Genomic DNA, 13216 nt, shown 5'->3' with positions numbered 1-13216 from the left:
CTTTTTTCTTGGTTTATTTCTCAGTCAAGAGGTCCACACGCTCAGCATTCTCCCAGGCACAGGCAGAAAGCCAGAAGACTAAGATGCGAGCAGCAAACATTCTCTCTCGCTCTCCGCATCTCTCCCTCATACCTCCCAAAGCTCCTTCAATCTGAGATTGAAGAGGGATGTGTAACGGCAGGGCAGCCTGTGGGCCTCCCGTCTGACAGTGATAAGCTGGGCTAATATGCTGCCACTAGGACCTTCTTGACTTGAGAAATAAAAGGTGATCATTCCAGCTATGGTGAAAAGTTTGGGTTGGATAACTTCGTCCCGCAGGACGTATCTCAGGGTGACCTCTTGCTGCGTGTGGGAGCTATGTCTACCTTGACTGGGACACAGAGCTCCAATTAGCACTTAAGGGCAGAGAGTCTGCAGAGAGCACACTCACCTCGACTCAGCCCGTCGGGTCCCCGGAGGATCCGGCATTCTTCTATCTGGCCAAATGGAGAGAACATCACCCGGATATCGTTCTCATTACATTTCTTCGAAACCATTCCTATGAACAATTTTCTGTCTTCCACGGCTAGGAGAGAGAAATAATGAATGAGCCAAGGCCACTTCACCTTCTTCCTCGTCATCAATGCGTCATCACCACCTCCGACTGGGTCCCGAGGCTAGCTCTTCAGACACCCAGGCCACCTTCCTCCCCCACACGTGCCGTCTCTGCTCTCCCCACCCTTGCTCGGCATCTCGGCTCCTATTCCAACACTGGGAGCTTGTTTATTAATAAAACATCTTCAAAGGACACGAAACACTGTTTTTAAGTCCTTCCTCCCCATTTGGAAGCAGTAATATGTTTACTAAAATGTTAAAGTTCTAAGTAACTGCTAAATGCTACTGTCCCATAGAGATATTCTGGGATACAGATTTTAATGTTTTTCTTTTTTTTTTGGGTAGATGTTCTTTTAACTTGAGTGACAGTGAAAGAGAAAGATCAGGAGAGGAAAAATAACAGAAGCAGATATAGTGGAAAATTGATAAACAAAACTTTTCACAAAGAATTCAGTGGAAGAAAACATTCTCCTTCCCTGATTTCAAATAGCTTTGTCCCCACTGGTCCAGATGAGAACAGGAGACAGGAGAGATGTGAATTTCTCCAGAGAGCTGGTTAAGGGGCCTTCTGTCCATAGCACTGGCTACGCAGCCCTACCCAGGTCAGCACATGTGGTCTGCACCTTACAACTAAAGCTGAAGGCAACTGTGGCCAAGTGAGTGGGGCTGCGGTTATTTGAGAATCGTGTCAGGGTGGCCCCAATCTCGGGGTGAAACCTGTCACCAAAAAAAGAACAAGGAAGGAATAATGCTATTCTGCCCACTTGGAGGTAGGATTCTTGATGAACAGAAATGCCTTTTGGGCGTCAGGGCAACAACGTGCAAATTCTAACCTTGGAAGCTGTCAGCGGGTAGAGACTAGGGAAGGTTTACCTCTGATGACCGGGGAGATTTGTTTCCCTAAACTGACATGCTTGTGCTCAGGATAACTGGCCTACACTCAGCCTCAAAGGCACTATTATTATGGATTTCAAGACAGTGTTTGGAGCCGTTTGTAGGAGACAGAGCAAAAGATCGTCCTAGAAGCCCTCAGGGAGAAGTCTTGCTTATTTCCCATGTTTCCTTTCAATCCATTTCTTAGAATTAAAATTAAAAAAGAAAGAAAGAAAGAAAGATAGCTGGCTACACCAGCACTTCAGAAAGTCCTAGCTTACGGGATCATTTTATATCTGTATTATAATCTTGTCATTGCTATTTAATTGGCTTTTATTTCTGTTTTTCTTACTCTTTTTTCTGGACAGTAAGTGTCTCATTATCATTTAACTGGCAAGAGTGTATTCTAGACTTGCCAGGGCCAGTTGCTTCGGGTACGTAAGTCAGAATCCCTGGTCTGTGTCTTCCAGGAGCCGGGACGGAAGATCTATAATGGAACAGAGACTCACTTACTCTGAAGCAGCTCCGTCCAGTAGAACTCGGGGAGAAGGGGAAAGTTTGGTCTGTGACGTCCACCCCAGTAGCGAAAACCATGTGTGGCCACTGGGCACTTGAAAGGTGGCTAGTGTGATTGAGAAAGTGAATTTTTCATGTGATGTAATTTTAACTCATTTAAAATTTAAAAGCTGCACGTGACTACTATATCGGACAAGGGTGGCGCTGAGGGGCTAAGAGCGCCTAGTTGTAGACTCCCAGGCCGGAAGTAACAGACGTGGAAGACGTTTTGTGTGACTCTGAAGATAGGCCAAGGCCCAGCAGGGGGAAGGATCTGGCCAAGGATCGTTCTACAAGGAGGTGGCCCAACCTGCGCCAGGATCTGGTACCTTCTTCGGCCCAGGGTTCTGCTCACTCTTCTGTGTTTCTGACAAGTCCAGAGGAGGCAGATGAGGCTGGGAGGGTAGGGCAGTGCTGTGACTGGGAGGCCCTGGTCCTCGTCCCAGTGCTGCCATGAAGGTGATGGGTGACCTTGGAGGACGAGCTGACCTCTGTGGACCTGAGTCTTGTCATCCATAGACTGAAGGTTTCCACTTGATTCTTTCTCCTCTTCTCTTTCCTTTCTCTCTCTCTCAAGTGGTGGAGAGAAGGCAGCCTGGTTACACGCTTTGGCTGAAGGAAGCACTTGAACATGGACTTCAGCATCGCTTTCCACCCAGCCTCTCTCTCCACACCGGTGGCGGCTCCCAAGACAACGCAGAGAAACGAGCGCTCCAAAGAATACAGGTCGAAAACCACAATTACACAATCCTTGTGAACTACGGATCGGGTGCCAGAGTTTGAGAAAGGCTTGATGTTAGATGTGGAATTGAAACCGGACTTTAAGAAGCACGGGCTGGGTCCGGATGGACTGGTAGTGTGCTGGGCGCATCACGTACTAACCGAACAAGGCGCAGAGTCAGGAATGAATAAGGACTGTCTCTGTGGTGGACGGAGGAAGGCACAATATGGACCATTTTCTGCTTCATCTGCAGAGAGGGGCTGGATGCAGAAGGAAGGTCACAGGTGGTCCAGGGCCACCGCCCGTGTTGAGCTTCCTCAGGGAGAAAGGGGGTGTCACTGGCTCTGATTCCTCAGCAGAGGCTGCTGAGGACTCCACTTGCTTTATATAGATGAAGAGTTTTCAATTTAAGAAGTCCTTCTTTCTCCTGTCAGAGTAAGTGGACTACCAATGATCTACTAGGAACTGGTGAAAGCATAGTAAGTTGAGGGCTGTGTTGACACTGGGGTCTAAGAATTAGAAGCATCAGATGCCCCAGAAGAGGTGCTTTCTTTCCAACGGGAGCCTTTGACCTCCAGTGCGATGCCAGACTCCTCAGCATGCGAGGACTCCAGTGGCCCTGAGGGCACATGGCATTCCCCTGAAGCAGAAGGGGAACGGATGGGACTGGCGGAAATGGGGCTGCAGAGGGAGGGAAAACTTGCAGCTGTAGTTCTTGCCCCCCGCCCTGATCCCTTCCTGCCCTCATCTCTGGGACTCCTACCACGAGGAAGCTATGGCTGATACCCTGACCAGTAGAAAAAAATTTCTGTTGTATTTCTTCTTATCCTGAAGAATCAGGTTTTCAAACAAAAGCAAAGGATAAAGTCCCAGTTGGTCCTTCGTTTCCCTGATAAACCTATAATGACGGTATTTAGCGAAGACCATTTTCAGGGTCTGAGCTTCAGGGTGCGGGATGCTATAGTCAGCTAAACGCGCAGCTCCCGAGAAGCTCAAGTATGACTTTTTTCCTAAGATGGATTTACAAAAAATGGAAACCATTTACGAAGAAATCCTGACTTCCTAGGCACGATGAAGCGGTAAACTCAGGCAGGGAAATGAAAGATAACTGTCACTTTTTTCAGTAACAAGTATTAGCTAAAAAGAAAAGGAAATCTGCACCCTCCATATGCTATTGAAAGCGCTAACTTCCTTTCCTGTGTGTGTGTGTCGGCACGTGTGTGCATGTATAAAGGAACCTGGATGTTGGCAACCTTCTGCAAGCCGAAGTAGCTCTGTGGTTTTCACAGTTGGGCCTTGTTTGCTTTAATGGCAAAATGGGAATAGCTACAAAGATCTAGCTTTCCTCTCAGTGAGTTTTCCCGCTCTTCCAGTGAAAATTTTTATTCCTAGGATCCCCATTTTAAGATCGCTAAACAGCTTTGTCAACATTTTAAACAAACTTAATTATCTTGAAATCACTGAACTTTTTCATCAATGTTTGATGAATTTCCTGGTGGGCTTTTCCTAAGTATTCACGGGCAGTTAAGTATCTCACCAGTTTTTTCAATCCACAAGAATGCCAACTGCTTAGATAAACCTACCATGTTCACAGTATTCTGCTAAATGCTTTAGGGGAACTAAAAAAAAAAGAAAAGAAAGAAAAGAAAAGAAAAAAAAAAAAGAAAAGAAAAGAAAAGAAAAGATATAGCTGACTATAGCATCCCGCACCCTGAAGCTCAGACTTGTTTGGCTTCTAAAGAAAAAGTATGTTTTCCTTTAGGATAACCAATGAATGAATGAGGGGAAATACTTCATCTACCACGTGCTGCACAGGTGGGGGTGCTGCCGTCAATAACAGTAGCAGAACTGAAAGTGGATTCATACCAGTGACCACTGCCAGCTCCCCTTCCGTGGTATAAATGAGAAGGGGTTGATATTAAATACAAGTGGGGACTTTTTTAGGTTCAGGGACTAGAAACTTCATTTTTTAAAACCCCCCTAATTGTAAGTCTGTGCTAACACACCGGTGTACAATCTGTCAAAGTCACACCTGGATTCGGGGCGGCCTGAATTAATTAACAACTTTTCAATGTGTTAGTGCTAACATATGGCATTTAATTACGGCCTCCGAATCCACGGGTCTCTCTACTTTGAATTTCAAAATGATTTCTTCATCTTCTAGTACATCAGCAAGTGACTGCACGGGAACACCCTGGATTCCTCTCTCCAAAGGCCTCGCCCTCCCCAGGATGACAACGTCGGGTCATCCTGACTCTTGTGAGCTCGGAACTTGAAGCACAGCCACGGGCGGTTTCAGAGGCCTCGAGGAAAGAGATTGGCGGTGTGTGGGCGGGCGTTTAAATGGCATTTCTGGATTCGAGGCTCTAAGGACCCTGACAAGCTGTGAGGTTGGAGGTTAAAGCTCTGATACTCTGCCTACAGAGTCAAAAATAATCCTTCAAGTCAGAAGTGCGACCTCACAGTGAACACTGGCTCCAGCTCCCGAGACTCCAAAAACAGAACCAAAGGCAACCGCCACGACTCCCTTGTCACCCACTGCTGGACCGACTTCAGATCCAGCAACTGCGTTTCACTTTCGATCTCGCACGGCTGGTTGCCTTTTCTGCATAGTGATGGAAGGTTAAAAGCAGGAAAACAGGCCCTCCAATGGGAGAGAGAATGATAAAGAGTGACTACGTGTGTGTGAGTGTGGCTGGTCCCTGAAGTAATCCAGGCCTCCTCCAATGCCCTTCCTGTACCATCCACTCAACTAGGTGTAAGGGAAAAATCACCAAAAAAGGTGGGTGCTGTTGAAATCTGGGTATATACTCAGTGTGTTCTTCTCAAAGTCCCTGACATCGTATTGCCAATCCAGAGGAGGATCCGTTGTTTGGATACCTGGCGCAGTAGAAGCATAAGAAATGGAAGATGCTAGGAGTTTACATAAATGTGCTGGAGACTGCAGCTGAAATCAGAGCCATTGGAAGGGCAGGTTCTAGGAAGCTGTGGAGATTTCAGAAGCCCGTTCGGTTAAGAGAGTAAAGTGCAGGGCAGATACAGCAGACTAACATTTCTGGGCTTTGTCAGAATCCCTGCACGGACAAAAGCTTAAAAGAGTGATTGCTTTTCCGGAATTCGTTTGTCCATCACTAATGAATCTGTGATGAGCCTTGCTCAGCAAATACGAAGTTCGGGAAATCTGAACACAATGATAATGAAGAGAGTAACTGTTTCACTGTGATGAGCCCTTTGTGTCATCCATAAATGTCAGCAAACTCAAAAAAAAGTGCAATTAGAGCTCGTTATACTTCTTTCACAACCACAGGAGCTATTTCGAGCATCTGAGCCAAAGAAATCTTGGTGCTCTCTGAGCTGCAGAAACTATGCTTACCTGTTAAAAATGTCATGTGAAATCAGAAAAGGCTTGCAGCTTTTATCCCTGGCTTTGGGAAATGATACCTTTCTCCTGATTCTTCCAAGGACAACCCTGAAGTCTGCTCATGGCTATGCAAGGTGGGGGTCCCTCTGAGCCTCTGTGAAGAAGAGCTCTTTCAAAGCAGCTTTTGGTCCATTTACACTATTTGACTTTTTCTTTTTACTGGAAATTCAGAAAATGAAGGTAGATCTGCAAGCAAAGGGACAACTGGCCCAGCAAGAAGGTTTGGGGGTTTTCCTTCAGGTGCACAGATCTAAGCTTTGGCAGGAAGAGCCCAAGGCTGGAAGGGCTGGCCTCTGCTCTCAGGATACACCAAAACAACTACCTCAACTGGCTGGAGCTAGGCCACCGATGTAGCAGACTGCACGCACGCTACGTGCCGGGTGTTACGCCAAGCTCTGTGGGTGTTAACTGCATGATGACTCTGTAAGGCGGGCCTTACAGGAAGAGCACAGACTAGGCTTCCGGAGCCCCTCTTACAGCGGGAGAGATGGAGGCTGGGTGAGGTTAGTAGAGAACTTGCTCAAGGTCACAGCCAATAAGTGCAGGGTCCGGGTCAAGTCCGGGCTCCTCAAAATAGATTTCACCTGCTACCCTGGGGCGCTTCCTGAAAAATGGCATTTTTAGGATTTGCTCATCTTAGTAAAACAGAGCCCAATCCTGCTTGGCTTTTGAGATCGTGCAACATGGGGTGTGCCCACGGCAGTTTGATTCTGTTGCTGTGGTTTTAGATCCAAAGCAAACACTACCCTCAGTGCCCACAGGAGACAGAGGACAGCAAGGGCAGCCGACCATTCTGAGCCCTCCCGGCAGCCATCCTGTGGACAGTCGGGGTTCGCACCTGCACAGGAGAAAATGCAGAAGAAGAAGCCCTTTCTCGGTTCAACTCTTTGGGTATTTTAAGTCAGACATTTCCAACTCGGTTCTCTCTTCTGTCACGTTTTTATCACTATGGCCTAAGGTTGAGACGAACCCCCTCCTGCAGACTTTGATCCCATGGCCCGTGTCCTGACACGGTTTGGAGAATTATGGGGCCAAAGGACAGAGAGCATCTCCTGGTGGCTGGATGCGCCAGGATGACCTTCACTGATGGAATTCATCCCACAAATACTAGATCCATCCCGCCTCTCTCCCAGGAGGAAGAGAACAGATCGTAACACACACTCCTGGAACAAATCGGCACGAGGAGATGGCCTTCTGCCTGGGCAGACACACTCGGCGAAGGCCCCTAAAGGCCAGGGAACACTGACCAACATCTTACAGATGTCACAAACATCTTCTATGAGTCTTAAAAAAAAGCTCATCTATGAGAGGCAATTAGCATTAATCCCATTTTATGAATGAGGAGATTAAAGTCTGGTCTTCAAGTGATTATTAGATACGGAAACCAGTGACAACGAATGTGAGTTCCAGCAGGTAAGGGACAGTGTCTTTTGTGTCCTTTTCTTCTTTTAAAAATTCACTGCTGCAGTCCCAGCCTCTGGCAACATGCCTGGTACATAGTAAGTAATCGATGAATAACTGTCAAGTCAAGGAGTGAGGTGACTGGACCAAGATCTCACAACAAAGCAGGGGTGGATTTTAGACCCTCTGACATTCAACGCCACGCCTGCGATAAAGTACTGGAGGAAAAAGGGAGTTAGACTTGCAGAGAAGTGTGTGGCTGGTGAGGAGACGGTGGGGAAAGCACCAACATCTATTCTCCGACAGACACCACCTACTGGAGGAAAAAGGGAGTTAGACTTGCAGAGAAGTGTGTGGCTGGTGAGGAGACGGTGGGGAAAGCACCAACATCTATTCTCCGACAGACACCGTACGATGTGGAATTTCTTTCGAAACTGTCTAGTGTATGGGGCCGGAAAATGGGATGCACTACAATTAGCAAAAGAAAATACCTCGTGGAGAGATGCAGAGCCCCGTCATAATTTACATTGGCAGACAATGCAGATCTCTAAGTGTACGGCTTCTGCTCCATGACTAATTAATGAGGTGCAGAGCTGCCCGGAGGAAGGCGGCCATGCTGACCATGTCAGTCTTGTGGGGCAGGAGAGGGCTGAGGTCTAGGAAGGTAGACGATTCCTTTAACATACAATGCAGCCAGTCCAAAGAACAAAACAGGGACAGAAGGTTTGCAGAGGTGTGAGCAAAAACTTCAGAGAGAAGTGGGGTTAGCAACCCTTTGGTGTCTTGGAGAGGCAAGTCCCAATTATTTCACCGACCTCATCAAATGCATATTTTTGTTTTGTTTTGTTTTTGCACTGACTGTATGTTTATTTAATCAGCCGACGGAATTCTCAATGAATGTGGATGCAAATGCATGGATACAACCTAGAGAAAAGTGCAGTGAGACAGTCGCAAAGCCAGAGGACCAAAGGGAGGGGGGAAAAAAGACAGCCTCATTCTTGGTGGGCGATGCCCTTCTCACTCACCTTCTCTGCATAGTATAAGGTCACCCCTCCCCATCGGGTGCCCAAGCTGCTGTCAGAGGAGGTAAACAACAGCCACAGGGTGGCCACACAGAGCAAGCCCCAAACAGGGACACAGAAAGCCGTTCCTTGTAGCATCTTCACAGGTCTTTACCCCAGAGACACAGGAGGCAGGAGGGCGAGGTACCCACCGCGATGGAGGTTTCCGGGAGCACATCTCTCTGCCTTCCCCAGAGAAACAGCAACGGGGCCAGCTCTTCCCGCCCCCCACCTCACGTCTTCACTTAAAGGAACAGACATTAAAGGAAGACAGTCAGTCACCACCTACCGTTTGATTTTTCACTATCTGCAGGTTTCATCTGAATGGGATGATGCATCTAAAAATAGAAAAGTGAGAAAGTAAGGCAGATTGAACAAACAGTCTCAGAAATCCCACGCTATTCAACACGACTACTGACATTGTTATAAGGGCACGTAAATAATAACGAGACCTCTCACAGTTAAAACGAGCTACCTTAAAATGCAAGCATGTGTTTGATGTTCAGCAACAGGGTACTTTTAAGTCCCGGGGCGCTGTGACATGGTATCTTAACACGTGGGCTTTGCAGTCAGACTCAAGTTCAAAACCTGGTCCTGCCATTCACTATGGTTTCTGCCTGTATCTTACAGGTAATTCTGGTTCTGCCATTCATTACAACTACGTGACCTCCGGCAAGCGTCTTAACTCCTCTGAGCTGCAGTCTCCTCATCTGCGAGCTGGAGGTGACCCCTGCATAGTAGGGCCGTGAGAATTACCTGAGAAAATGCATGTGACGTGCTTAATGAATGGGGCATAGAAAAAAAAAAGTTACTGTTATCTTGTATTATTACAAATTTAAACACAGATGATCTGTTTTTCTTCTGGCCGTTCTATGTCTGCTGCATGGCTGTTTTTTGAGTTCTGAGTAATCTGAAGGTCGACCAGTTGATTGATTTGAGGTGCCATTATCCCATTTTTATTAAACACGAAGTGTGAAACAGGAAATGCAGAGGCACGGAAAGAATGGAAGGAAGGAGAAAGGGGGGGAGGAGGAAAAGCGGGAGTGAGGGGCTTATGATCACATTCAGTACATACGTAGGAGGAGGAAGCGCCTGAGACAAAGGGGAACCAAGATCCCGCATCGTGGCAGAACAAGATGCTCTACGGTTCTTTAAACGATGCCAATCACATCACTGTGCGTGATCTGAAGATCTGCAGAGCACAGAAAGCTGCCACCATTTCCAATTAAAATAAATTCCTCAAATGACTTTCATGGGTTCTCTTGCTTCATATTTCATCCTACCCCAAGGAACGTCGCAGCCACAGGGTAGATGGAATCAGTGGCTGTGCAAATGCTTTTATTATAATGGGCCCTATTCTCTCTGAACCTTTAATTTCCCCAGTGGACTTCCCTTACTTGCCAGCCACAGCTCTGGGCTTTATCTAATTGAAATGAAAGGGGATTGGTACTGGGCTCTGGCACTGAAATGATGGGAAATGATTATCAGGCGGTCGAGACCACGTGCACCTAATGGCTGCCAGGGTCTTCAAAACACAAGAGGAAGAGGTAAGAGGGAGCGGTATCAGGGGACAAGAGGCTAAATAATTCAGAGCTGCTTCGTTTATTCTCAACGGCAAGATGCTCTTATGCACAGAACACAGGCCTGGAGTTGTGGGGTCTACTTGTATTCTCACCCCACTCATTAACATGCTCAATTTGTAGAGACGAGACTAGCATGAGAATGGAATGCTTAGGAGTCAGTAAGTCGACCTGCCTTTTAAGAAAAGGTGCTGTGGGAGCCCAGGGGAGCAGATACCTCATTCTGCCTGGTGAGGGAGGTGGGGGGATTTTGGCAAAGGGCCTACCTGCTTCGAGTCCTAAAGGCTGGTTGGACTTGCCAGCAGAGGAAGGGGGTGGCCCTTGAAACGAATGGACAACCCCACACAAGGACACCGTGGTGAGAAAGCCCTCAGTCCTCCTGGAGGGAGTCCACAGTGTGAGGGCGGAAGGCACGAGAAGGGGCTGCCAGGGCGGCCAGCATCCAGGCCTTAGAGGATCCCACGTGCTAAGGAGCTGAAATTTCCTCTAAAAGTCAACGATCAGGCATAGAATATTTAAGGAGCAAGGCAACGAGATCCCATCTGCGTCCTTGAAAAGTTATTTTTGGCTGCAGTGTGGAGGATGGATGGTAGAAGAGAGACACAGGAGGCAGGGAGAACAGTTAAGAGGCTACTGCAACAGCCCACGTATAGCAGGGAAGGTCTAAACCTCAGAGGTTACTGGCTGGTTGTAGGGATGAGGGGGCAGCGGGACCCCAGGCCTGGACAACTGAATGTGTAGGGGGATCACTGCCTATTCATTTCACTTTTGTGTCCTATATATAACGTTGTGTCCTGTATATAACTGCCTAAATCGGGAAAACACGAGAGAGCAGTTCGGGGAGGGGGTGTAGAGACTGATGGGCACAGGTCAGGACATGCTGCATTTGGGGTGAAGTTGGAAATGTGGGTTTTGAGCTGTTGTGACAGCTCTGGGAGGTGGCGGAAGCCCCAGGCGTGGCTGAAACTGTCCAGAGAGGGAAATGCAGAGTGAAGAGAGACAAGAGCCAGGGGCAGAACCGTGGAGAACAACCAGGAAGGGGAGTCTAAGGGGGACAGAGCAAAGGGCCATCCAGAGAGGCAGGAGCAGAAGAGCTGGCCCCACTGGAGCCATGCAGGGAGTTTCAAGAACAAGGCGATGGTCAGAGCAAGTGCTCTTAGACGCTACGATGAAAACGCCCCAGTATCCTTCCGGGTTTGGCAATACAAAAATTTTTTTTTTTTTTAAGGGTATTTATCAACAGTTTCTATTGGGTGGTAGGGGCCAAAATGCCAGCTTGTAGGCAGCGGGAGAGTAACAGGAAAGGGAACAGCTGATATGAGAAATGCAGACAACTATTTCAAGAAGATTAGCTCTAAGTGGGGAAGACAGGAGGCTCGGTGGAGGATGGGGGAGGAGGATGGGGCCGGGGTCTCTCCTTTCCAGATAGGAAAGACTTGTAACAGGTCAATGAGCTGAAAAGACTCCAATGAGATTCAAAGGTTCAAGGGATAGGAGACAAGAGATAAGTGTCCCAACGTTATGTATAGGACACAAAAATGAAGAGAAGGACTCTTGCCCTTGGGAAGATGCCGACCCAACATGGTCGCTGACAGGCACATATGTAAAGGGGAAAAGATGGTGACCAGCATCAGAAAAGCAGCACAGAGAGAGTGCTGTGAGCATTCAGATCCATCTGTGACGCGTACGGAGGTCTGGAGGAGGAAATCTGGGAGCTGTAAGGACAGAATCATTCGACTCTAAAGCTGCAAAGGGCCCTGGGAATCATTTCATCCAATGCTCTCAATGTACAGGTCTGAAGGGAATAAGTGACTTCACTAAGGACACACAGATGGTTAATGACAGAGTTGGGATCAGAAATCTAAGCTCCCTACTCTTAATCCAGTGCCGATTCCCCCAAACCACACTGCTTCCCCCCAAAATGCCCAACACGGGATTTGGACTTATGAGCCTATGATGAAGAACTGCAGGCTTCACTCACTGCAGGCACCAGACAGACACTCAGTTGAAGGCGCCAGCAGTATCCCCTTGGGTGAAAGTAATCTTCCTCTGCCCTCGCATCACGCTTTATCTCTGGAGCTTTAAGACGGGTATTAAACGGAGGCTTGACTCTGGGTTTTCCTGCTGCTGCTGAGAGAATTAGCTTTGATTCTGACCTAAGACTATCCAGGCTCAGGAATGTAGCAGTGGTAGCTACAGCCACTGCAGACTTGAACTTGGTTTCGGTCTTTCTGGGGCTCTGAAGGGAAAAAAAGTCAACCTCACAGAGATCTGGATTGTCAGACCAAGGTGAATTCTGAATGCTGGTCACCCTACTCCAGCGATGTTCTGAAGACAATTTAGATAACATATGTAAAGCGCCGTGACCTTCTTGGAGAGAGGTATTCAATCAGGACTGTATTAAGAATGGCTCATTACCACGAACAGTTCATCTGAGTTACAAATTCCTGATCAGACACAGGACATAAATGTCAAGGAAGACAAAAAAAAAACGCATGGTTTGGAGGAGTCGTTCTCATAATGTGTGTCGCTTCTTCAAAGTCTCATGATTCCAAGAACTTTGGGAGATTTGTTGAGCGGAGTAGGGAAGTTATTGTAAAGGAAGGGGTATTCTAGTTGAAACGTTCAAATTATAATACAGGGATTCTTTCCCTGTAACAGGAAATGATGTCAAAGATTTGACCCAGTAGGATGCTAAGACCACTCCCGCATTCGCTTATTTCTGCTTTGACCAGATGATCTGTTACATGGTGGGAATGATGGGTGAAAAAGAGTTCTGGTCATGGTGGAGTATGTAACGCAAGGATGAGACAGACAGACCAGCCGTTTCTCACATGCAGTGTGGGAACTCAGAAGAGACACACCCCACACAGTCAAAGGAACGGCAAGAAGGCATCTCAGCTGAAACCATGGTCAAGTTAGATCTTGAAGGGCGCTAACCAGGACTTGAGTGAAGGGCATTTCAGGGAAGGAACAACAAATTTGAAGGAACAGAGTAAGAGACACTAAG

The 13216-nt window shown here is 47.5% G+C and overlaps 1 protein-coding gene across 9 annotated transcripts in view; it reads right to left on the bottom strand.

The window, feature by feature from the left end:
- Positions 1-13216, bottom strand: part of CELF2 (CUGBP Elav-like family member 2) — a 525704-nt gene that overhangs the window by 73952 nt on the left and 438536 nt on the right. For 8 of the 9 annotated variants that reach the window (XM_073801535.1, XM_073801536.1, XM_033852343.2 and 5 more), the window contains 2 exons: positions 8916-8964; positions 431-565 (listed from right to left, as the gene is read on the bottom strand). In XM_073801535.1, coding sequence (XP_073657636.1) covers positions 431-565; positions 8916-8964 — 184 coding nt within the window. Of the gene's footprint in view, positions 1-430; positions 566-8915; positions 8965-13216 lie in introns of those variants that run through there. The other variant, XM_073801537.1, reaches the window with a different exon arrangement.

Source organism: Tursiops truncatus, chromosome 2 (genome assembly GCF_011762595.2).
Source record: "Tursiops truncatus isolate mTurTru1 chromosome 2, mTurTru1.mat.Y, whole genome shotgun sequence".
NCBI lineage: Eukaryota > Metazoa > Chordata > Mammalia > Artiodactyla > Delphinidae > Tursiops > Tursiops truncatus.
This window is presented reverse-complemented; position numbering and strand designations above follow the sequence as displayed.